Source organism: Microtus pennsylvanicus, chromosome 21 (assembly GCF_037038515.1).
Source record: "Microtus pennsylvanicus isolate mMicPen1 chromosome 21, mMicPen1.hap1, whole genome shotgun sequence".
Taxonomy (NCBI): domain Eukaryota; kingdom Metazoa; phylum Chordata; class Mammalia; order Rodentia; family Cricetidae; genus Microtus; species Microtus pennsylvanicus.
The window spans coordinates 5,705,428-5,732,395 of NC_134599.1; the positions used below are offsets into that span (position 1 = coordinate 5,705,428).

At 41.2% G+C, this 26,968-nt stretch overlaps 1 protein-coding gene across 1 annotated transcript in view; it reads left to right on the top strand.

Annotated features, from left to right (window-relative positions):
- The window catches only part of Rheb (Ras homolog, mTORC1 binding), a 41,537-nt gene that overhangs the window by 3,091 nt on the left and 11,478 nt on the right, over window positions 1-26,968 (top strand). Inside the window, exons 2-3 of the mRNA XM_075955148.1 lie at window positions 19,496-19,567; window positions 23,435-23,502. Of these exons, the coding sequence (XP_075811263.1) occupies window positions 19,496-19,567; window positions 23,435-23,502 (140 nt within the window). The remainder of the gene's footprint in view (window positions 1-19,495; window positions 19,568-23,434; window positions 23,503-26,968) is intronic.

The following is a 26,968-nucleotide window of genomic DNA, read 5'->3' on the forward strand; positions in this document are numbered from 1 at the left end:
ACCTTCTCTTTGTCTGCTTGGCTTTAGCTGCCCAGAGTATATATGATTTATAAACCATTTCTTCCATCTATGACAGTGAAATTGTGTTTCCAGCTTAACTGTTTCCTTTTACACTTTTGCTTTTGGTGTCATATCCAGGAAACTCACAGCAAACAGTGTGGCTTTATTGCTGCCTCTTCTGAACATTTTCGATTCAGCTCCTACATTGAGGCTTATGACCTGCTTGAGGTTAGGTTAGTATGTGTGCTGTGAGGGAAGGGTATAACTTGTTCCAGCTGTTAGAAGACCCTTCGTGGAAAATGAAATGTGCATGGACTTCAGGCCTGTTCTGAGATCTTCCCTTCTGAGGAACTTTGCTGATCTGTTTGTCCTTACATCAACCCACAGTCTCCCTTACATAATGCTGTCATCGTCAATAGGGACATAGGAATCTTTGTGGTTTTTGGTTTTTTTCAAGATTGTTTTGCCTATTTTTAGCCCCTTGTGTGTAGGACTAATTTGCCAGTTCCTACTCATAAATCAACTAGATTTCCATAGGGTACTTTTCAGATTTGAAAGAATTTTTGTTTTGTTTTGGTTTTCAAGACAGGGTTTCTCAGTAGCTAAGGAGCAGAATCCAGGAACTCACTCTGTAGACCAGGCTGGCCTTATCTCTGCCCCCTGAGCGCTGGGATAAAAGATGTGCCACCATCGATGGGCAAGAATCTTTTTGTTTTTTTAAGATTGATTTATTTTGTGTATGAGTGTTTTGCATGCATGCATGTAGGTGTTTTTAAGATAAGAGGGTATTCCTCTGGGACTGGAGTTTGCAGGTGATTATGAGCTACTGTGTGGGTGCTGAGAATCAAACCTGGGTCCTCTGCAAGAGCAGCAAGTGCTCTCTACCATTGAGCCACCTCTCCAGCCCCCATGAAAGAATCTTTTAAAAATTGATTTAAAAAAAAAAAGTTTGCATCTGCTCCTGATTTCATTCCAGTATGAGGTGAAAAATCAGCCTTTAACAGATGAATAGTTGGAAGGGTTGAGTTTTTAATAGCTCTTTGAGATGGTCGTTTATCTTTGGTATGCACTAAAACTCTGTAAGTAGTAGCCAACAGTGTCTTACTAGTCTATTTATTTGAGACCATGCACATGGGATACATTTGGAGGCTAGAGGACAGCTTAGAGAAGCTGGTTTTCTCTTTATGCTCTGATCCATGTCACTGGCACCTGTCAGTAGTTAGCCTTAAACTGGTGCTGTGTGCAGTCTGCTGTCTTATTATTGAATTGCCTTGTTCCCTTTGCATTAAACCACATTGTTCTACTTTACGCTCTCAGTGGCTGTGCTGTGGAACTTGGGCTGCTGTTAGACAGAACTTCCATGTTTGTTCATTCAATATGCAGATTCTTTAAAATTACATTTGCTAATACTTTACCAACTACAGAGAAGTCGTTAATATTAAGGTGCTGTTAAAAGCTTTTCCAGGGTCTGGAGAGACGGCTTAGTGCTTTAGAACACTGACATAGGTTCAAGGTCCCAGCACCCACGTGCAGCTCTCGCAACAGGCTATAACTAGTCCCAAGAGAATTCAATGCCTTCTTATGGCCTCCTTGGGCAGTATACACATGTAATATACAAGTATTCATGCAGGCAAAACCACCCAAATAACATAAAAAAATTTTTCACTTTTTCAGGCTGGGACTGATGGTACAAGCCCATAATCCCAGCTAATTGGGAATGGAGGAGGAAGGATCACAAGTGTAAGGCTGGCCCCTGTAACTGCAGAATGAAGACAGGCCAGGAAAATTGGTAGAGCATCTATCTGCCTTGCATGTTCTAGGCCCTTGTTAAATCCCAGTAACACTGAAAGGGGGTTAAAAAAGGCTTTTCAAAATTCTGATTTCTTCCTTAACAGTTGGAATTTTGACGTTGCAGTACCAATTTTTATTTGACTTGGTGACCTTTCCCTTCCCAGAAGGGTGGGAAGACAGTAGGGAAATAGGGTCTTAGCTCTGGCTAGCCTACAACTTTCAGTAAACTTCCCTGCCTCCTCTTCCAAGTACTAAAATTACATGAAATACTGTTGTGCCCAGCTGAGTTCTTGTTTCCTTAATGTCTTAAAAAAAAAAACAATAACAATAAAAAGCCCCTTGAATTTGAACTAATGATTGTTGTTCATTCTTCCAAGTAAAAAAGATCTGATAGGTGGGGCGGGAGAGCAAGAGGGAGCTAGGATTGGCGTGTAAAGTGAGAAAAGATTGTTTGAAAAAATAAATTTTAAAAAAAGGTGTGATAAAGTGGCTGGTGCAGATGTTTCTCGGTCACTCTGTTCTTGGAGACAGTCATATTTCTGTGTGTAACAGAAGTGCTTACTCAGATATTCTGTTTCATCATGCAGAATTATTATTATTACTGCTACTGTGTGTGGCATTGCACCTGCTATGGCTCATGTGTTGAGTCAAAGGACAACCTTCAGGAGTCTCTTGTCTCCTTTCACTTTCTCATGGTCCTCCAGACTTGCACAGCAAGCACCTTTACCTGTTGAGCCATCTTGTTGGCCCTCTTGGAGAACACTAAAATGATGTTCAAGGGTCAAGACTCAATAAACTTAATCACTCTTCCTGTGTTTTCAAAAGACAGTGGTAAGTGAAAGTGGCCCCTTTTCCCTTTGTGAGAATGGTGATAGAGAATAAAGTGATTCACCACTTGGTTTGTACCTGCTGTAAGGAATACCCACATAGGCATTACCATTGCGTTTGCATCTTTTGTACAAATGTGAACATAATGCAGTGGCTGACTTGGTGATGTTTCCACCTTATGAATCCTGGAGATGGTTCCAGAAATTCAGAGACCACACTTTTGATGTCATGGGACTGTAGTATGCTAGGATTTTGCTACTTTCTGTTGTATAAAATTAAATCAAAAGTGGGTGTATTGTACATACGATTGGCAAGGATATGTCTTAGAGCTGCCTAGGAGAGGTTCCCTAGTATTTCTTGTAAGAGCCAAGGAGGATTTAGTGAGGCAAGAAAGATCTTGGCATGGTTGAACGGAAGGAAGCTGGAGGTGGTAAAGGCATAATGAGGTGAGAGTTAGAAAAGAAGTTAGAGAGGCGAGCACAAGCTGCAGGGCCTCAAAGGAACCTTGGAAAGTCATTCATGCTGAGAGTTGTGAAAGGAAATCTGTATGTATACACCTTCCTTGGCCTCTAAGTGTGATGCACTTTTGGATGTGCTGTTGTCTTTGTACTTGGTAATGCTGAAGTTTCCGAAGATTAAATAGAATTACCAGTGGCAGCATGCAATCAGTATATGAAAATGTGGTTTTATAAATACAGGCCTCACTGAAAGTTGAGGGAGCTACGTAAATAAAAATAGCAGCTGTATCACAAATGAAAACCAGCTGTCTCTACCTGTCGTAGTAGAGGAAGTCATTAGTGTGCAGTGTTTTTCTTAATTGAAGGTCCAAAATAATGAACTGTTGTTGACTTCTAATGTGGCCTGTAAGTGGATTGTTACCTAGTTCACTAATTGAAAACCGAATTTGGTCATGCTTGTGGGAATGGGAAGTAATGTGAAGTATCACATTAACTTTAACACTTGCTAAAGTGCTCTTAGGATAGGATTTCTTTATTTCTTTCGAGACAGGATTTCTCTGTGTATCCCTGGCTATCCCGGAACTCACTCTATAGACCAGGCTGGCCTTGAACTCACAGAGATATGCCTACCTCTGCCTCCCAAGTGCTGGGACATGACCATCACTGCTGGCTCTCTCAGGATTTCTTAATCAAACTAACTGTAGCAAACTGCTGGGACTTTTATGTCACATGAATTGCTTCATTGATATCTCAAAACAGAAAGGGCTTTGAATATTGTTAGTACATTTCAAAATTTCTAAATTCTTTGGCTTCTGAAGTTAACTATAGGACATGGGAATTTTCTTTATTTTTTATTTTAGAGATAGGGTTTCTCTACATAGTCCTGGTTGTCCTGGAACTCACTACAAGTCTGGCCTAGAACTCACAGAGATCTTCGTGCCTGTCCTTCCTGAGTGCTGGGTGCATCACTATACATACCTGACTGGGAGTTTTGCATCTAAATTGGTATTAGGTCAGACTAGAAAGCTTTTTTTTCCTGTATTTTCCTGTAGATAGTTAGTTAGAGCAGAGTAATGGACTCTTGATGAAATGAACTGTGTCTTGATGGCTTTGTTTCTTAACTGTAATATCATTGAGCCCAGACTGTCATTTCTCTTTGTTGTACTTGTCTGCAGAAAGGCTACTGGTGGATTTTGAAACATAAATTAATATTTTAGCAATATTTTTAAACTAGGGGTTTTTTTTCCAAAGAATTGAATGTTAGCTACATGATGGCATAATAAATCATTTGTAAACAGGATGCAAATAATTGGCTCTTACCGTTGGTATAGTTTTATAAGGTAAGTGCTGTTCTAAGATTTATGTCTTTTATTCAAATTTATCTAGCTGATATTTAGCAGGAGTGTGCGTCTATGTGTGTGTGTGCTGCGCATATGTGTGTACATGTGTACCTGCAGGCACCATGGTGTGCTTGGAGAGGTCAGAGGACAACCTAAGGAAATCAGTTTCTTTCCTTCCATCATGTGGGCCCCAGTGATGGAACTTGGATTAGGTGTAGGCACCTTTGCCCTGTCTTGTTAGCCCTATTTGGCTGTTTTTTAAATTTTATTTATTGTATTTTATGTGTGAGTGTTCTGCATGCATGCTTGCATGTCAGAAGAGAGCATCAGAGCCTATTGTAGATGGTTGTGAGCCAAAATGTGGTTGCTGGGAATTGATCTAAGAACCTCTGTAAGAATAGTTAGTGCTCTGAACCCCTAAGCCATCTCTCCAGTACCCTGGTTGGTTTTAAGATCTAAATCACATATGAAACCTACTGTAAAGAGATTAAACTTAGAGGTTCAGTTTGTTGGTCATGGGTTTTATAAGTGACTGAATTAAGATATACCCAGCAGTGCCAGGTGTGGTGGTGCACACTTTTAATCCTGGATTCTAGAGACAGAGGCAGGTGGGCAGGTGGATCTTGTAAATTGGAGGCCAGCCTGGTCTACGCAGTGACTCTTTTTTTTGGGGGGGGGGGGGGTTAAGACAGGGTTTCTCTGTAGCTTTTGGTGCCTGCCCCGGAACTAGCTCTTGTAGACCAGGCTGGCCTCGAGCTCCCAGAGATCCGCCTGCCTCTGCCTCCCAAGTGCTGGGATTAAAGGCGTGCGCCACCACCACCCGGCTTACGCAATGACTCTTGAGGCAGAGCTATACAATGAGAGCCTGTCAAAAATTGCACACAATACACGCACACGCGTGCACACACCTTCTCTCTCTCTCTCTCTCTCTCTCTCCAAAAGTTCACCATGATATTAATCTTCATGGCATGAGTGGGAGTAGGAAAATAATCTGCACTTTCCAGTCCCTCTGTTGAGAAGCTTATGTGTGATTTAGAAAATACTCTGGTCCTTATGATCCTGGATATGAATAGGAATGCCTAATGCTGCTGTTTGTGTGGTGGGCAAAGATTTGAATCAAATCATCATTAAGAATGCTCTCAGAGAACTATTTAGTAGAATTTGTGCCTTTTTGTCTGTATGTGAATAAATGCTGTGCTTTTGCAATACCAAAAAAAAATTGCTCCCAGAGAGAAAAGGCTCACAAAATTCATCTGCAGCATAGTCTAAAATTTACATTACAGGAAAACTTCTGGAAAAAAAAATCACTTAAGCCATATAGGTTGAGAAACAGATTTTCCAGGAATCTTAGCAGGATGTGTTTTCTCTGTGAACCAATTCAGCCAAACTGATTCATGGGTAGAATTTTTCCCTCAGTCTTCAGTGTCAGTTGAATGTCGCCAACACTATAGTAGAGGCTCTTCTCTGGGAGCTGTCCCTGAAATGGTGGGCATGCTTCTTGGGGAAGAGTCCAGGCTTTATCAACTGTCCATCAAGTCACTCCACAGCTGGACACACTGCACTGTTGATTGCAGGGGCAATCTGTGGATTTAAAGTGCCTCGTGTTACTTACTCAAACAGATGTTGGTTAAATGTCTGAATGTATTCTCTGTCCCTGTACCAAGCATATAACTGGTGTGTAATTGCTAGTCTAGTGAAATCCTCAAGAGAGACAGTCAGAGGGAGAGCTAATATGGCCACAGAGGTGGAAGAGTGTCTCCTAAGAAAGGACAGTATGGTTCTACTAGAGGACAAGGATATAGATGAGCAAAATGTGAGTGGGGAGGAAGGTGGAGCTGAGCTATATGCTAAGTTATAGACTTTCCCTAGAAACAGTAGGAGATCAATGAAGGATTTTAAGCAATAAATATAATGATCTCCATGACTTCTGCAGCAGGCCAGGTGTAGTGAATTATCTAAGCTTTGCAGGCTAGATGCCTCCTGTTGCAGCTATTCTCCTTTGCCCTTGTAGTGCAAAAGCAGACGAAGGCAGTGCATTGACAGATGGCTGTAATTGTGTCCCAATGAAACTATATCATGAGTTTGAAATTGGGAATTTTATTTGAATTTCTGATACTAAATACTAGTTGTCCTGTCCCATCCCTGTCTATCTCTCTGTCCCTCATCCCTTCCCACAGCCACTGAAACATAGAAAAACATGCACACCTACTTTTAACTCAAATACTAAACAGATTGTGAGTCAGATTTGTCCCCTGGTCCATAATTCATTTTACAGCTCCAGAAAAATCTCCTGTACTGTGGGAAGAAGGTGGGGAACACAAGAGTAGAATTGGAAAGACTGAGTTGTGAGCCAGTTCAAGGTGTCGGAGGGGAACAGAGCAGATTGGCGTCTGGTGGGAACTGTTGCTGTCACCTGTATACTGCTAGTGTGAGCTGACAGTGTTGCCTCTGACTATAAGGAGAAACCCTATAACAGGACCATGGCAAGAGGCTGCATAAGATTCATTTTTGCATCTGCCTGACTTCTGGCTATAGAGACCCTAGCAGTGACCCCTCAAGTGCAAGTGGCCTTGCTGGGAACTGTTTTCTACCCTCTGTTCCTTAATGTCAACCAAAGGTTTTATTCACCATCCCTTCTCACTTTAGGGTTGGTTGTTTCTTTGACGTGCCAGGGACAAGTGAAGATGCAAAGCCCAAGTGGATATACTGCTGAGTTAGCCATGCAAGGGTGTTAAGAATCTGCCTATCTGCCTATCTTCTGGGGCTTAATTTATTTTAATTTAGCCAAATTTATACAAATAGGATATTCCTGTTCCCTGAGGCCTATCTATATACAGAGCATCATTGCTCAAGAGCAATAAATTGTCAGCACAGATATTAGATTTTCTAGTAGTCATTTTAAAAGGAAACCAGTGAAGCACAATACATGATCTCAACATATGATTTAAAAATATTTTTTCATATTTAACCTTCAAATTCTTATGTACATATGTCAGAGCTACCTGCTGTGTTTCAGATAACTGCTGTCCATGTATGGCTCCTGAGCAGTACTGAGCAAGGTTTGAGAAGTGTTGTTGGAATAAACTAGACACAAAATTTTAACGTTTAAAGAAATTTCTTTGTAAATATAATCGTTTAGCTGTCACATGTCTATTTTAGGCAAACTTAAATTTTATGTTCTTTAATTCATCAAAGCTTCTGTTTGAATACTGTCTTCTTTTTTTAACCTGCATGTATTTGCCACAACACACATGTGGACAGTATGAAAGAGTTGGTTCTCCACCATGTGAGTAACAGGGATGGAACTCAGGTGGTCAGGCATGGTGGCAAGCACTTTTACATACTGAGTTACCTTGCCAACCCCCCCCCCCCCCCCCGCCGCCGCCTTTTCCTTTAAAAAAATTTTTTTTTCGGAGGAGGGGCTCACTTCCCTACCCACTCACATCCCAGCTTACCCACCAGTTTTCTTTTTCTTTTTTTTTAAACTATTTTTTTTAAATCTTTTTTTTTTTACATTTTATTTATTTATTATGTATACAATATTCTGTCTGCGTGTATGTCTGCAGGCCAGAAGAGGGCACCATACCTCATTACAGATGGTTGTGAGCCACCATGTGGTTGCTGGGAATTGAACTCAGGACCTTTGGAAGAGCAGGCAATGCTCTTAACCACTGAGCCATCTCTCCAGCCCTACCCACCAGTTTTCAAACAAATCTAGGATTTTTTTTTTCTTCATTGCCAATTATTTAAATTTTCTGTAGTTTGTCTCCACCTTGGCTTTTTCTGTAAGTCGTCCAGAAGGTGAATGTTCTATTTCAAGGGTCTTGAGGGAATCAGTTCGCTGGCCTCCCTAAGCACCACTTTTTCTCTTTTAGTTTAATAACTGATGACAGCTACTAAAATTCCTCATTTATGTGATTCAGTCATTCATATGAGACACACTTGAATATATTGTTTTACTTCTTGAGCCAGTTTTACTTATTCTGCCTTGTATTCATCACAAATAATAACCATATTTTAACCTCCCCCCCCCCCTTTTTTAACCTTCTGTCAGCATCTGTTTTTAAAGTTTGGGGTTGGTGTGAGAAAGAACAAGATGATGTCAACCCTGCTTAACTCATAGGAACTAGTGAGATGATTCATGTGAAAGTGTTTTGCAAACTCTAATAAAACAGTGTCTCACATGAGTTTCTGTTAAACAGTTGGGGCTAAGGATGTAGTTGAGTTGCTAGAGTACTTGCCTGAGCAGCATGAAGCGCTGGGCTCCAACCCCCAGCATTACACAAAATCTGATGTGACAGTAAATGACTAATCCCAGGATTTGGGGGGTAGGCAGAACAATTAGACATTCAAGGTCACCTTCAACTACATAGCAAGTTTGAGGTAAGACTAACATGAAATTCTGTCTTTATTTGTTTTTATTTTTTTTGCAGCAGGGTTTCTCTGTGTACCTCTGGCTGTCCTGGAACTTGCTCTATAGATTAGGCTGACATTGAACCAAAAGAGATCCACCACCTGCCTCCTCTTCCTGAGTGCTGGGATTAAAGGTGTGAACCACCAGCACTAGGCCTGAGAGCCTGTCTTGAAAAAAAAGATATTTATTCAAGCCAAGCACACTTGTAATCCCAGACTTGGAAGGCATTATGTCCATGAGTTTAAGGACAACCAGGGCTACATAGCAAAAAATCAGGAAAGCGTTTGCGCAGTTGGTATCCATACCCTCATCAGATCCTATGCTGGCAATGGCGCTCATGTTAAGAGTCATGGTGACCACTTTCCCAAAGTATGCATTTGTTCCTGTGTAGCTCCTGTAAAATGAGGATGCTGACATAGGTATATGTTTTCAGAATTTTTCCTTGGTGACTCTGCATATATATGTACACCTTCAACCCAAGGTGACCACAAGACCAGCCAGATGGCTTAGTGGGTAAAGGTACTTGCCACAAACCTGGTAACCTGAGTTCAATCTCTAGAACCCACATAAAGGACTCTACTGACAAATTTTGCTGACTTAGTAAAGTGGTGGTTTTAAGTTCTCCTCCGAGATTCATGACTTCACTAACCAGTACCAGGCATGGTTCCCTCCTGTTGAGCTGGTCTTAAATCCCATTACAGAGCTGTTGGTTACTGCCAAATAGTGCATGCTGCTACTGCACTCTTAGGGTTATGGCGCCATCTTGGTCATTTCATGGTTCATAGGCATCATAGCTGGGAAGGATTGTTATTTCCCTTCTTGGAAACTTTCAAGGTGACTTCTGATACTCAGGGAGGAGGCTTTCAGGTTAGATCTAGCTTGGGGCCTCTGGGCCCGTGTCTGAAGTACAAGGTGTCTTTAGTAATAAGGACTGATCTATACCTCCAGGGGGCATCTCTGACTAACAACTTAGAAGGGGACTTTGAAGTGTCTGGTGTTGGGGTTCTTGTTAGATGCTCTATGAATCTTTGGGGCAGAATTGTCAGCACAGGTAGAAATTCTGATTTAGATTATATATGTATATTTATGTACTGACTCACATGTACTATAGGCATTTTAGATACATAGTTGATTCCTTATGAGTTATGAATTTTTGATGCATCTTGTTATTTTACCCTCCTTCCCCCCCTTCATTTATTTACCTCCACCTCTCATTTAGAGTGATGTCCTTCCTCCTCCCCCATTTTTGCCATTTCCTCCTTCATATCACTTGTGCCTTCTCTGACCCCCCCCCACACATACACTATGGTCCCTTTTTACTCTGCATACAATGTTTTGAATGTATTTCCCTGCAGATCCATAGCTTTTTTTCATTGCCTTAATAAGAGTCTCAGAGTGTTCTCTCTCTCTCTCTCTCTCTCTCTCTCTCTCTCTCTCTCTCTCTCTCTCTCTCTCTGTGTGTGTGTGTGTGTGTGTGCAGGGGGTGGTTTCAGGTGTGCAGGTGGGGACCAGAAGTAGATGTGGAGTGTTTTCCTTGATTGCCCTCAATCTCATATTTTGCAACAGGGTGGAAGTTACAGCTGTGAACTACTACATCCAATTTTTCTTTTTTCTCTGTGTAACAGCCCTAGCTGTCCTGGAACTAGCTCTTTTAGACCAGGCTGGTCTTGAACTCACAGAGCTCCGTCTGCCTCTGCCTTCTAAGTGCTGGGATTAAAGGCAGGTGCCACCACCGCCTGGCCCACATCCAACTTTTCTTATGTGGATGCTGAGTGTTGAGCTCATTCAAGTCCTTAACCTGTGCAGTATGCATTTTGCCAACTGAGCCACCTCCCTGGTCCCACAGTCCTTAATTTTGATGAATTAAAATAAATTTCCTTTTTTGTAATCTCTGGACTGGTGGTGGCACCAGCCTTTAATCCCAGTGCTCAGGAGACAGAGGCAGGCAGATCTCTGAGTTCAAGGACAGCAAGGGCTACACAGAGAAACCCTGTCTACAAAAACAAAACAAAAAGTTGTTTCATAGTTTTCATTTTATATTTAAGTTTATGATCTGCTTTTGATCATATGCTTTTTAAATAGGGTACTAGCTAAGTCTAGCTTAGGTTTCTGTGTTTCACTAATTTTGTGAGTATATCAATATGAAAGTCCAGTTGTTTGAGCACCGTGTGTTGAAAATACTGTACTTTCTCCTTTGATTTGCCTTTGCACGTCTGCCAAAAATCAGTTGATCATATTTGTGTACGGATCTTTTCCTGAACTCTGTATCCTTTCATGCCTGCCTTATGCCAATACTACTCTTGGCTTGATAGCTGTTCCTGGAATACAGACTTTTCCCCCCTCCCAGGTTGTATTGATCATAATTTGGGGAAAGCTAAGCTGATTCAGGGAATACTGTAATAGAATTTAATGACCATGTATTAAATATGTAGTAGTTACTATGCTTTATACATGATATTTTGAGGATTTGAGGCCTTTAGAACTTAATTTTTCATCTCATGGAACTCATACCATAATCTTGAGCTTGAATCCTAAACCTTCTCCCCATTCTGTTTCCTTTAATTAAATTGTTTCTGAAATCAGGACGTTTTACAAACCTTATTCATCAGTGTTCTTTCTCCGCCTCCTGCCTCCCATCAAGCTGCTATTAGCCGATATTGTATGGTGAAGGGAATGAATTCCTAGAAATGGAGAATGGTGATTGTTATATAGGGTTGGTTTTTGTTTTACTCTGGAAATTGCCAGAATTACTCCATTTTTACTTGAAATTTAAGTTCATATCTTTTAAATATTAAGTGCTAGGCAAAGAACTTGTTTGAGAAGATGCCTGTCTGCGCACAAACCCCAGAGGCCAGCCTCAGCTGTCCATGCCTTAGGCACCATTCACCTTGCCCTTTATTTAAGGGAGGGTCTCTCACTCACCTCGAGCCTGCCAGATGAACTAGCCAGCCAGCAGCCCTGGCCGCCAGCCTGCCTTTGCCTCTCCGACATTGGGACTACACATCATGCCACCACACTTGTTTTTTCACATAGGCTCGGGGGTGGGGGCTGGAGCTTAGGTCCTCATGTTCGTAGGGCACATACTTTACTGACTGAGTTGTCTTTCCAGCCCTGAGACACCAGTTTTTAAAAGAACATTCAGTCATGATTTTTTAAAAGATACATTTATTTTTATGTATTTGAGTGTTTTGCCTGCATGTATGTCTGTGTACCATACATGCTGGCTGCTCTTTCCAAAGGACCTGAGCATGCACTCCAGACAGCTCACAGCCCTGTTAAAGGCCAGACCCAGAGGATCTGATGCCCTCTCCTGGCCTCCACAGGCAGCTGCATGCACACTCATGCCCACACATAGATCTTCACATAATTTTAAAAATTAATAACAATCCTTTTTTAAAAACATCAATTCAGTACTCTGTACTATCTTTCACCATTCCTCAAAACCTCTGTGAAGGGCTGGGGTCCTAGTACTTGCCCTCCACACACAAGGATCCTGAGCACCACAAGAAACAAAGGAAGGAGAAAGAAGGGTGGGGGCAGAAAGGAAGGAAGGTAATTCTCCTCCTTAATTGCTTCTGTAGTTTTTATTTCTAATCTTTTCTAAAAGGCTTTTCAACCAGAATCTGTACACCTTTCATTGAGTATTTTGGTCTGTTTTCTGCAGGATGCATACATTTCCTTGAGTGCATTAAACTTGGGTTAGTGGAGTGGAGGTTTTTTGGAGGTGGGAGTGGGGTTCGAGATAAGGGTTACTTTGGTTCCTGTCCTGGAACTAGCTCTTGTAGACCAGGCTGGCCTCGAACTCACAAAGATCTGCCTGCCTCTGCCTCCCAAGCACCACCATCGCCCAGCTTGGAGTGGAGTTTTATCTTTATCTTTTGGCTACACTATTCTATTCTTCATGGTTAATGCAGCACCTAGCTACTGCACTGCCCTAGTAAGGTCTTCCTTTGCCCTGGAAGCATATGGACCATACGTAGGTATAGTCTTTGGGATTCAGAAATACTTCAGAGACAGACTAGGAACGAGCTCCATAGTGTGGAGTGAACCGAGAGAGGATCTGTTTAGAACTGTTTTAGGGAGAGAAAGTTCAGAGGTGGCAGAGAGGAACTAGATAGAGAACAAGGGGATGATAGGACAGCCTCTGTTAGAAGGATGGTGTGCCAGCCTCTTCCCTTGAGTTGCTGGGGGTGATGTCAGATGGCCAGATGTGCTTTCCAGTACACAGGCTGCATGAACAGTGCTTAATGTTCAACTTGGTACCTGGAGGATAGCAGTAATCAAGAGATTATGAATGTCCTTGGCATCCTGTACTAGAGTTCTGCTAAGGAGGTTTGGGTGGACTTGATATCAAGTACCCTGTAATGCTAGTTTGTGGGGGGTACACTTCGCACTTAGAACTGCTAGTGTAGAAGAAAAGGGAGTTACAGAGGTGACTAGAAGAGAAGACCTAGCTTATGAACCCTAAGGCCCAAAGATACTGAACTGCCTCACAGTAGCAGTTGACTAGATTAGGATCACAGGTTTATCAGAAGGCTTAGAAAAAGGAAATTAGAGGCCTCTGACCAAAGAGTGGAAGGAAATGATTTATCTTGGGGCTAAAGGAAGCGAAACCTGTAGAGGTTAGAAATTAAGAGTCAAGGTTACAGTAGTATATTTCTGAGTCAGAGTGCTGACCATTACACTGTGGAACTCCACTCTATAGAAGTATATTTCTACCCTTTCAACTGCAACCTATAATCATACATTTTATATGTTACCCAGTTATAAGTGTGTCCAAATTTGAAACAAAAGTTTCCCAACACCTTTATTTGCATTAAGTCCAGTATTTCTGTTTCTTAAGAAAACGTTGTGGGTCATGGCTCAGTAACTCAATCTCATGACCCAGTGGTTCATTACCCCCACTTTGAAAACATTGCTTCAGAGTTGTTCTGGATGAGGTGATGACTGTTACAAAGAGAGTATGTTGGCTGAATGCCCAAGACTGATTGACTGGTCCTTAGCAGGTGCTAGGCACAGAAACAATAGTTTGGGTCATTGTGACCAGCACTTGCTTCCTGGCATAGCCAGAAGACAGGTAACCAAAGTGCTGTAGAGGTGAGATTACAAATGATGCCACTGTTAGGTTGTACAAGACATCACTATCTTGCATGTTAAGAATTGGGGGTAGAATGAGATTGTCACTCAGTGTTAAGAGTTTGTCCTTAGTGTGTTTAAGTCCCTGGGTATAGTCCCCAGCACTTCAAAGAAGAGGAGTCATTGTGTTCCGTAATGATTGTGTTCTAGATTTAGTACAGTAGTGGTAATGGATACCCCGCTACCTGATGACGTGATCATCTAGTTAGTAGAACCAAACAAAAAAACAAAACAAAAACCCTGTCCTGCCAATCATAGCCAAGTGAACCAGTAACAGGTAAAGTGTTTTAGTAAAGAATGCTAGGTATGGGAATAGAGGTATTTGAGTAGTTTTTTTTTTAAGAGAAGAAACATAAAAACAAGTTCAAAATTAGTCCAAAAACAGTTAAGTGGTTATATAAATGGTATACAGTTTATGATAATCACAAAGCATGAGATTCAGTGACAATCTTGAACATACACCTTTAGAGAAAATAGAGTGGAATACTTACTTACAATGCTCTTTTATTATGGCAAAACAAATGAACAAACCAACATGATGCCCTAATCTTGCCTAATGAAAGTTGAGAAATTTCAAAAATAAATAATAGTGTTCTCTGATTTTTAAAATTAAGACAGTTGAAAGCTGGGTAGTGTTGGCACAAGCCTTCAGTCCCAGCACTGGGGGTGGAGAGGGGGGAGTGTTGCAGACTGCAGAAGCACGCAGATCTCTGAGTTCAAGGTCAGCCTGCTTCTACAAGAGCTAGTTCTAGGACAGGCTCCAAAGCTACAGAGAAATCCTGTCTCCAAAAGAAAAAAAAGACAGTTGTTCTGTTGGAAAGAGGAGTATATTTAAGTCAGCTGGATGGAGCTGGCTCTTCAGACCCCTATAATGTGTACTGTTGTTTACTAAATGGTTTGTCCCTTGCTTTGCAGATGTGTGCCTTTTCATACATGAACTTTTCAGTTATTTCAGGACACTCTTGGGTTGTTTTCCTGTAACATTCCTTAAAAAAAAAAAAGATAAATTTGGGTTTCTTCTCTCAGATTGTACAAATTTAGAGCATGACCGTGTCTGCTGGCAAGTAACTCGTGTTTTCAGAACCTACATTTGCTAGAAACAAACGCCAAAGAAAATGCTGGGTATTGTGAGGGGGAGTCATAAAAGGTGGTCTTTGTGAAGAATATAATTTGATGTTAGTAACTGCTAAGATGCAAGCTGCTGAGGTGTCCCTGGGAGCTAGAGTACAGTAGCAGGGCTGAGAGCACTTGAATACAGGGCTGTGATTTATTGACAAGAATTATTGTTCTTGTTGACTCGGAAAGATTTCAGTGACAGTTGTCTAGTGTTCTACTTTCTACTGAAGACAGCAGTACAGCTAAACGTAGCCCTCCTGTCTAGGTTTCAGTAATTAGTGATCATCTTCCCCTTAGGAGGATAGTCCAAGGGAGGAAAGGCCCAAGGGAGACCCCGCTGCTCACAGTCCCACTTCTGCTAATGAATAATACCTTTCCTCCAGGGGCCATTTAGAAGGAGAAATTCAATTAGCGCCATAAAGAGTAAGGGTTTAAATTCTGTTACCCAGTTTACTGCTTAGGAGGACAATAATTGACTGGTCTTTTTTGAGATTTTGGCTAGACTACCTCATTTGCTTTTACCTGAATAACTTGTTGTATCGGGGGACTTCTGTATATGCAACAAGAATTGTAGTTTTTAAATATAGTGTCTCTTCACACTGGTCAAGATGCAGAAAATGTGTTCTTAGAGCATTCAGCCATAAATGGGATATTTGTATCACACTGTCCCACAAGGCTCAAGGAACATCTGAAAGAGGGCGCAGAAAGATTTAAAGAGCCAGAGATCAGAGAAATATGGGTATAAAACTGTCTCTAGACTGACAGGACCTCTGCGTTCAGGAACTCCCAGCAGCTGTGGTTGCCTGAACAAGATCAAGCCGGTCAACATTCTATGTGAAATACACTAGCCCCCACCTCTAGCCCAGGAGCTCTTGATAGCTGATGATTGCTAGGGGAGGGAGAGTCAGGGTTGTTGTTGTTAAATGACTGTTGTCTTTGGTAGGTTGACCATGCTCCTCTGAATAGCTTTATGCCCTTGCATATATGGGCAGCACTCTTTTTTTTAAAACATGAGAGAATGAAGGGAAACCAGGAGGAGTTAGAAGGTAGGAGGAGGTGAATATGATTGAAATACATTGTATACATGTATAAAACTCAGCAAATAAATTTCTAAGATATATTTATCTTTATATATAAATATATATAAGAACACACGTGTGTGTATGTTTCTTAAATGTATGCAGTGTTCTGCCTGCAAGTATGCCTGCACGCCAGAAGAGGGCACCAGTTCTCATAGTTGTGAACCACCACGTGGTTTCAGGAATCGAATATAGAACTCAGGACCTCAGAAAGAGTAGCCAGTACTCTTAATCTCTGAGCCATCTCTGCAGCTGTGTGTGTGTGTTTGTTCTCTTATCTGTCCCCCCCCCCCGTCATGTGTTCCAGCAGTTCATAGATGGGGTGGATTTTGAGGTGGCCCTGTTCTTCTGGGCCTGGAAATTAATTTTTGGAAAAGAATTTGTTTTCTAACTGCTCAGTTTTACTTACATAAGAAGTATTTTTTTCTTTTGTTGTCTTTGCTACTTGAAAGAGTAGCTAAAATTTGCATTTGATTCTTGTTTATTGATGGCATATCTAACTTGGTCTCATTTAGACACAGTCCACTTTGTAGTTCCTAAGCTGCTGTTGTATCATGGACAGACCCATGATTAGTGCCAATAAATGCTAATGAATTTCTCTGTTAAACTATCTGAATGGAAGAGATGAGGGCTGAGCTTTGATTTCATTCATTTCGAAATGAACGTCTCAGTAGACTAATGCTGATTGTTCCAGTAGAGAGAAGAGATGACTAATGGCTACTAGCTACAGGACTGTTAGGAACAGGTGCTACCTTTGGTAGGGTCATGTAGAACTGGCATATGTGTTCACAACAAAATGACAGGAATGAGTCATGCACTCAAATCTGAGAGTGGTGATGGTTGGAACAAAAAGGTCAAGGCAGCAGGAGGTTGGCAGAACCAGAGCAGTGGTGACTGGACCTGAGAAGGTGAGCTCAGAGACGTGGACTCAGCTGGCAGGTCTGGTCCTGTGGACCACGGTAGAGTTGGGAGTTAATGCTGATCGTAGTGAGGACTGAGCTGCTGGTGAGGAGTAAATGAGTGCCAACCGGGAGGATTTCTGTGGGTAGAGTGGGTAGGTGCTATTTTTATGAATTAACTTCAGTTTTATGGCTTCTCAGTGTGAAGTCATTCCTCAGCCTGTGAGAGTTTGATTCGGGGAGCACAAACTGTAGTTACTCCCTGCCTGCAGTATAGGGCTGGAGTTGAAATACCTTCTGGAGCTGGAGTTAAACCTAGCAAGCCTGTAGAACACATGTTCTGAGGACATGAAAAAGGAGATTGGCAGTGACATGAACAAGACCACAGTTTGTCTTCACCGGTGGTGGGCCCAGTTCTAACTTGTTCCAGGAGGCATTAAGGAAGCAGATAGAGGAGTAAGAAGGAGATTTGTAGTCCTCGATATGTTAACATAAGGCTCTGTACTGGTGATCCTGGGAAATTCAAAATAATATTTGTTTAGGTATGTCTACGTCCTATTTCAACCATTGGAAAAGAATTCTTTACATTTTTAAAATGCCTTCTTTCATATTACTCTTTAAAAATTGATAACCGTCAGAGCAGAGGTGGCACCTGCCTTTAATCCCAGCACTTTTAAGGTAGAGGTAGGCAGATCTCTGTGAGTTCAAGGCCTGCCTGGTCTACAGAGCTAGTTTCAGGAGAGCCAGGCTAAGCAGATAAATCCTGTCTTGAAAAACAAACAAAGCTGATAACCTAGTAACACTTGAGGCAACCATCTGTAAAAGAACTCTGTAAAGCTGCAGTAGAGTAATCAGATTTTAAGGACAACACAGGAAATTATCTTGACTCATAGCTTCCTTAAAGAATTCCCTAAAGAATTCTTGGCTTGGATCGTAGCTCACACCTTTAATCCAGCACTTAGGAGGCTGAGACAGGCTGATCTCTGAGTTCAAGGCTATCCAGGTCTACAAAGAGAGTTCCAGGGCAGCCAGGGCTGTTACATAGAGAAACCCTATCTCAACTTCCCCCAAAAGTAAGTAGTTAATTAAAATAATAGAAAAAGTAAAACCTTTAAAAAATTTTATTTTCTCTTCAATGCAGAATGTAGATTTTAAAAATAGACATAAAAGGGTCTGGAGAGATGGCTCAGTGGTTAGGAACACTGGCAGTATTTCCAGGGGTCCTGGGTTTAATTCCCAGCCACCACGTGGTAAGCTCACAAACACGTATAGTGGGATCTGATGCCCTCTTCTGGCATAAAGGCATACATGCAAGTAGACCACTTACATACATAAAATAAATAAGTAAATCTTAAAAAGTAGACATGAAAATAGAAGGGGAATTATTTAAGAGGAAGGGAACCAGCAAGAGGTGGGGGAGAAGACAAGATTGATAGGGGGTATGAATATAATCCAATACATATATACGTACTAATATGGACATTGTGGTTTTTTTTTTAATTTTTGTGCATTTTTTTTTTCAGTTTATGTGCACAAGTAAAAGCGCCAGCTCAGTTGGTGAGGTACTTCCCTTCAGTTCAGTCCATAGCACCCACACTTCTGGTTTGTTTGTTTGTTTTGTTTTTCAAGGTATCTATGATGGTAAGCATTTGTAATCCTGGGCATAGGGAAGTGGAAGACTGGTAGGACCTTGGAGACCCTTGGTTCAGCCAATAAAATCTCCTATTATATTAAAAGAAAAGGTGGGCAGCACCTGAGGGACAACATCCAAGACTGTCCTTTCGCTTCCATAGGCCATGTGCGTGTACGCATACTCAAAAAACAAACTTATTAATTACTGAAATTGAGAAAAAACTTGCAGGGATTGTACCTGCCCCTCCCTTCCTATTTTTGTTTGTTCATTTAGCTCTTTATTTAGATTTACATTTTTAGGTGTATGAGTATTATATGGATTTTGTGTATATGTATTGCACAATCTGTATGCCCGGTGCCCACCTATAGAGGTCAGAAGAGGGTATCCAGTCCCCAGGATTGGACCTCCAGATACTTGTAAGCAACTAAGTAGGTGCTAGAAATCAAACATAGGTCCTCTGGGAGAGCAACTAGAGCTCTTTAACATTGAGCCACCTTTTCAACACCTATTCCTTTGTTTTAAAGAATTTCCCTTAACTATCCTGTGGCTTGTTGGTAAGCAATGCTTGTGAATATCCAAAAATGTTTTTTTTTATGACTTGTATAGGAAGGAAGAGGAGTTAGAGGCAGTTGTGAGCCACCCAACATGTGTACAAGGAATCAGACTCAGTTTCTGTTAATCACTCAGTTCAGTGGCTTTTAATCACTGAGCCAACCCTCTAGTCCTAGAGTAGCTTTTTTGTAAAACAGCTATTTTTACCCCTATATGCAATAATCCTAAACTGTTTGTTCTCTTTTACAGGGAAGTCCTCATTGACAATTCAGTTTGTGGAAGGCCAATTTGTTGACTCCTACGATCCAACCATAGAAAACAGTGAGTATTGTTTTCAACTACTTACAGACTGAGAAAGCATTATACTATTTGTATAGTCATAAAGGTTTGGGTTGCAGTGGGTAATGTGTTAGATTTATATTTCTCCTACAGAGATTTTACTCAGGGTACCCTAAATCCTTTTTTATTCAGTGCGCATTTCTTCCGGCATGTAGAAAGTTATATCCCAATCAATAGAAATCTGGTCCTGTACTGGAACCTTCATAAACAGTCAACTTCAAGAAAAAGGACTTGAGAGCAGTTTTATTTTTATCCACACCCCTCCATTCAGCAGAAGCCCTTTGTGTAGATGTCAAGTTTGAAAAGAATGAAAACAACTCCAACACCTTGTACCTCAAGGAGCACCCTGCTCTCTGAGTCTTGAAGACTAGAAAGAGGCTTCTGGGAAACATCCTATTCTGGAATCACAGCAGGTGCTGCAGCATTGGGAAGAAGTTGTCTCTAAGACTGTTGTGTTTCATATCACATGCAGGAATGGGCACATACAGCCAGAACCAGAGATGGCCTTTACTTTGTTGACTTTGAGAATCTTCAATATACTCGTTCAGGGTCTATTCTGGTCATCAGCACATCCAGAGAATCTGCTTTGTTGGAAGCTCAGGCTGTTCCTTTTTACTGTTAGAGCCCCTAGTAGATTCTGGAGCCAGGTGTCAAGCACTTGAGACTAGACTTGCCACCAGAAGTATACAGATTTAATCGGGAGTATATTGTTGGCATTTTAGATGGAAGCAGATTTAATGGTTATGTTCATAATAGCTAGGGTGTTGACCTTCATCTTCTGAGCTTGCAGTAGAAACACTGAGGCACATTGACTCTAAGTAAATAGGAGTCCGTAGGCCAAAAAGACTTAAAGAGTATGAACTTAACGTTTTATCATCTGGAAATATGGGAGTTTGGATGGGTTTTTGGGATGGGGGTGTTATGGGAGGAGAGAGAGAGTGTGTTGTGTGATGGGTCTCACAGTGTTTGTTGCCTGGGCTCCAGGTTGTTCTCTACCTCCTAATTAGTTGCATTCTTGTGAGCAGTTAGGAATGTTGGCACATGGTTATCACTCCCAGCTTGACTGCTTTAAGAGTGTCACCATCACTTAATTGTCAATTATCAATATAACTTAATTGTGCCTTTGGTGTTCAGCAATAAAGACACATTATCATCATAAACCAAAAAGAAAAGAAAAAAAGTCCAAGATCTGGAAATAATCTAGTAATTATTTTATACTTATCTTTATCATACAGAATAGATTATAACAGCAAATGTTCAGTAGTGGCACATTCTGTGTCATATTACTATACAAGAAAAAAGTTCTGGTACTTTGTCATTTTCAGTAGTTAGGATAATAGAAGAATTCAGCAAAATTATGTGTTTTCTTGTTTTAGAGAACAGACCAGAAGTACTACTTGCACAAATATGGTTTCTTATCTCTTCTGTAGTGTTAACCACCTGGTGTGTACTAAACTTGGGGATATGGTTTACAGGTGAGAACAAGAGCAGTTTATAACCTGTGCCATCTCAGGGTCAATTGGCACTGTCATTTGTGGTTAGGTTTGTTTGTTTGTGACAGGATTTCTATGCATAACAGCTCTAGCTTTCTTAGAACTTGCTTTGTAGGCCAGGCTGGCCTCAAACCTACAGGAATCTGCCTGCCTCTGCCTCCCAAGTTCTGGGATTAAAGGTGTGTGTCACCGCCTCCTGGCTATAGTTAGAAAATTCTTTGACAGATTTACCAAGCATGGCTTGCTGATAGTCCTCTATGGTATGAATTAAAGATGTTTAACATATCCTAGTTACATTGTTTTACTTTGCAAATGCCAAAATTTTAGAAAACTGTTACTTTTGTTAGCTTGAGACTTCACTAGTAAATAGCTATGTCCTATTTTCAGACTTTACCTAGTATCTTATATCTTTGTGGGGAGAGGGTAGGGATGTGTGAGGCAGTCTAGTTGTGTAGCCCAGGTTGGTCTGGAGCTCTTGAGGTCATCTTGTCTCTGCTTTGAGTGCTTGGATAGGTAGGTGCCACCATGCACAACTTCCTTGTGTTCAGTTTTACTTGTTATTCACAACATCGCTAGCATATTTTAGATTGATTGCCTTAATGGTTTTATTTTTCCTTTGATGATTCCATATATGTATAGAACGTATTGGTCATTTTCATAGTCATTATCCTCTCCCCTCCCCCTTGACTTCTTTGATCGTTTTGTTTTTTGCTTAATATAATTTCTGCCTGGTACCATTTTCCTAGACACAATACTGGCTTCTGTGGTAGTTGCATGGGTCTCCCTTCTTCACTGAGACATCAGCTAGCTCATGGTCAGACTTGGAGCGTCCGAAGCATGTGGAACAGTGCTGCTAGTCCAGTAGTACCCAGGAGGTGGTTGTGAATAAGTGAACTTTTGTTTCAGTAATCTGATCAAAACAATTGTGTTATACCTCATAACAGCTACAGCTCTTTAGTGCTAAGTAAGTGTAGCTGTTTTTTCTACTCACCAGTGTTTCTTACATAATTTTCATCAAACCTGGAACATGACTTTTTAATTCTAGCTGAACAGTTTCTCATAAGGTGTATGTCACTGCCCCCTGGCTGACACTGATTGAAAATTACTGCAGTGCTAGGTGACCCCAAGTCAGAGGCCAAAGTAGAACTCTTAAGTGAGTAGTAGTTGTTGTTGTTAGACAGAATCTCACTGAGTAGCTCCAGCTGACCTGGAACTTGTTATATATAGACCAGGCTGATCTCTAATCTGACTCTGCCTCCCAAACACTGGGATTTTTTAAACATATGTGGCCCTTCACCCAGCTCTCAGTGAATTTATATTGGATATTATCCAACTTGAATTATTCTTGTTCAGTTTTCATCTGATTTACCAATTTTCTTAACATGACCATTTCCAGAAAAGGGTCAAGGCTATATACAGTCCTTGTGAAACTACCCATCAGCTCTGCTTGCATTTAGGAGCGGATAATGCAGATTCCCTCCCTTGAGCACCTATGTTTCCATGGAATCCCCTACCTTTCTCTTTGTTACTTAGTTTTCTGAATAATTTCCGTTTGTCTTTTGCTTTTCCTTTCGGCTATGAGACATACTGGGGCCTCTTTCTGCTATGGAGAGGGTAGCTTCTGCTGCTGGGCCTGCAGTGTACAGGACAGCCAGCTAGGAGAATGACTGGAGCCACCAACACAAAAGAAATCTGTTCCACTTCCTTGTGGTCCAGATGGTTACATGCTAAGGTTTGTTGCTGTGAGTAGTCCTCTGTCCCCTTGAAAGTCTGAACTGACTTTTCTCATCCTTACTGGAAAAAAGGTCCTGACAAATTGCACAGATCTTTAAGCTGAGAAAGAATGGTGGTTTCAGCCCAGAACATCTGTTCCATTGCTGTATTACCTGTCAGTAAAATTGTTTTGTTTTTTAATGTACTAAAGCTTCTTAGCATTTCAATTAATACTAGGTTCTTTGTGCTCTGACACCAGACTTCCTATGAATTAATGGAAGATTTTTGTGGTTTTGGTTCATTCTAGATTCCAGGTTTTACATAGTGTATTTCACTTGTTCCTAAGAGGAAGTGCTCTCCTCAGAACAGTCAGATTGTTTTTATAGGATGTGAATTATTGTGCCACTGCAGTTCCTCTGGAACGGATTCAAGGTTTCCCTGAGCTTGATTTTTATCAGCAGTTCCTAGCAGGCCAGTGGATGAAGGAGACAGTCTGTACAGATAAAGGCTTGTTCGTTTTCCGTTAATGAGAACTTCTAGCAAGATTATTAGGGACTCCGTTTGATCAGCTGTCATTGTTCAAACTTACAAATAATCCAGAGTTAATGTACTTAAACTAGTATTTTATTCTCTTTCCTTGTAGCTTTCACAAAGTTGATCACAGTAAATGGGCAAGAATATCATCTCCAGCTTGTAGACACAGCGGGGCAGGTAAGTGACTCTGAGGGTCCCCTGCAAGCAGCAGGTCTGACTGTCCTCCCAGCAGAACCCTCGCACACACTCTGGGCCTCAGGCTGTGGGTGCAGTGGAATGTCAGTGTGCTGTCTGCCTGGGCTTTGTAAGGCCTTGTGGCACATCTCCGAGGAATTGTTTTATCTGTTCTATCTATATTGTTAGCAGAGTGAGGTTAATACTCACTACAGAATAATGGTTTTCTGAACTTAAATTCTGCATTAAAGAATGCTATCACTTCCCTCCTTCTGGCCTTCCATAATCTGTGTTTTCCTACATTAAGAGAAAAATCGAGTATTTTTCTGGGAACTATAGAGTGAGGTAAAGCTTACTTCCTCTTATGAGACCTTGAGCCAGTACACACCAGATTGGTTAGATTGTGTGGTGGTCAAATTTAACTGTTGATTTGGTTTGATGAGTAGTTACCAAAAGTCAATTCTTCCATTTCCTCCTGCACAGAAAAAAAAAGGATATTCAGGTTAATCAGCACAGCAGTGATGTATGGAGTGCATTGCTGGGGGTACTGATTGGGGACAAAGGAGAAAAAAGTAAGAGTGTTCAGGGAACAGAGAAGTCCTTTTAGAGTTTAGCTGCCTTGTTTCCATGGCACCCAGTCATGCCTTTCCTAGAAACCATTTTGTTAGACTGAATTCAGAGTCACAAAGGGTCAGGCCAGCGGGTGGGTGAGTGGTCTAGTCTCTACAATGTTGAATGAAAGCTTTTTTTATGGGACCTGGGCATATTGAAACGAACCTAAAATAACGGAACATGTCCTATGCTTAGAAATTAATTCCTTCTGCTTTGTTTTGAAGAAAGTATGGAAGGAGGGTATGAAACAGGAAATAGCTGAGCTAAGTGGTGTTAGTACTGGAGAAACCTAGAGTTTTCTGTTTTGTAAGCAAATAAACCCTGAATGTGTGTGACTCTGAGCTTCTAGAGAGTGCTGTGACACACACTTTCCTCCCCCACCTGTGCACCCAGAGCCTATGGTGGAACATGCATAATCAGTCAGAAACTAGCAGTTCTGTTCCCACAGATCCATTCTAGTCTTTGAAAGAATGTGCAGAACTAGTAGGAGAGATCCCTGAGTAGGGATTGAGTCCAGTTTGAGAAGCTTCTCTCTGTCTTTATGGTTGAATAGACAGTTTATTAAAATAGACAGTTTATTCCCTGAATGAAGACACATTTAGTGTGAGGGATACAGCTGCTGATATTGGGAAACCAGCTTTAAACTTAGGGTCCTGGGCAAAGATGCTTAGAGTGGGACTCTGACATTACCTGGACTTCAGATTTGCTTTTATATCTTTGGGATCTTTTTTAAGCCCCTGGAAAGCCCCACTAAGAAGCTGTGAGTCAGGTGGGGCATGTGGCACACACCTTTAATCCTAACCCTCAAGAGGCAGAAGCAGATGTGAGTTTGAGGACAGTCTGGTCTATATAGTGAGACCCTGTTTTTTTGTTTGTTTGTTTGTTGAGTCCTGTGACTGTTCTTACTTATCCAGTGGTCCAAAGACAAAAGATGAGTTTTACTGTACCTACTGCTTTCCTGGTATCAGCCTGTACAGGAGGTTAGGTTGAGGTTTCTGTAGACTTGATATTCCTTCAGACCAGAGGGTGCTTTGCTGGAACTCAGTTGACAGGGGCAGCTAAGCAGAGGAAACGTCATCCTCTGGTTTTCCTCATCAACACAGGTGCATTCTTCTAAGGAACTGCTCTGCTCTAAACATGAATGAACCAGTTGGTCGTCAAACAGTCTTTAAGTGATTTTAGTGGTCTGGTAATGCAGGTGATGATACTGACAGGATCCTCAGCTCAGGGATGAGTGTGTTTTGTAGTTCAGAGCAGTACTTGGGTGATTCCTGTCATTCTGGTGGGTTCTGTTGTTACTGGACAAAACATCCAGATTTGACTACTTTGGATAATTTGTTCTCACCTTTGCTGAGTGTGCAGTTCACAGCAGTGAAACATGGCGTCTCCACCTGCTGCTATTCTACTCTTACTCCACAGAAAACTTAGAGATTAAGTCTCCTGCCTCTGCCTTCAGGATGATGATGTTCTGGGGGTGAGGCTGGTAGCAAATAGTAAGGACTGGTGCTCAAAAGATACTTTCTTTTCATTTTTTGTACTTATTTTTGTATTTTATTTTATGTGTATGGATGTTTTGCCTACTTAAATGTCTGTGCACCACATACATGCACAGAGGCCAGAAGAGGGCATAGAACTGGGGTTTTGGAGAGTTGTGAGCTGCCATTGGGTGCTGAGAATCGAACCTGGGACCTCTGGAAGAGCAGCCAGTGCTCTTAATCACTGAGCCATCCCTCCAGCCTCCCAAAAGACACATTCTTTTAAAAATAATCTGTAGCCAGGCCTACTATTATGCATTTGTAATCTCAGCTACTTGAGAGGCTGAGACAGGAGGATGATTAGAGTCAAGGACCAGCCTGAACAATACAATGAGACCTTATTTCAAAATCATCATTATCTAGTAAACTTACACAGTAGTCTTAATATTTTAGGAAAAAATATATACCATAAATATTCATAATAAATAGCAAGTACTTTTTACTTTGCTGTTTATATCAATACAAACAGGACCATGTCAATAGTAAGGACACATTCTGAACATTGGATGGTTCACAACTGCCTGTAACTCCAGTTGCAGGGGATCTGACACCTTCCGATCTCTGCAGGTACCTTTAAATTCACACAGGCACACAAACATACAAATAAGTCAGTGTTTACAATTTTTTTTAGGAATCATGTATTGTATCTAGCAGAACGTAGTGGTAAACACCACACCAATAATCCCAGTATTCTGGAGGCTGAAGTGGAATAGTGAACCTTGCCTCTAAATAAAATGTGCAGGTGTTACACATGGTTGTGCTATACTTTTCATACCACTAGAAGTACAGTCTACAAAACCTGCAACACTATTACAGGCAGTGTGTAGTTCATTGTGCTACAGCAGTAACATCACTGGGCAGTTGGGAATTTTCAGCTCAGTTATAATTGCTTTGTGGTTCATTATTGACCAGAATGTCATGATAGTACATGACACTACATTACTGTCACTGTGGCTTAATTGTCCAACTGAAGAGAATGAGAACGTGGCTAATTTATCTTGCTTAGTTTAAGTTCACATGAAATATATGGCTTTGGTTTAATTTTGAGATGAGATGTTTTAGTAAGCCTGAACTATAGACCCTGCCTGGGACAAGCCTATAATCCTGATCCTAAAGAAATGGAGGCTGGAAAATCAGGAGTTCAAGTTAATCCTTGGCTGCATAGCAGATTTGAGGCCAAACCTGGGCTACATTGAGACCCTGTCTCAAAACAAAGACTGTGAGCTATAGAAAAGTGTATTTAAAAACCTAGAGTAGGGGGCTGGAGAGATAGCTCAGTGGTTAAGAGCATTGACTGCTGCTCTTCCAGAGGTCCTGAGTTC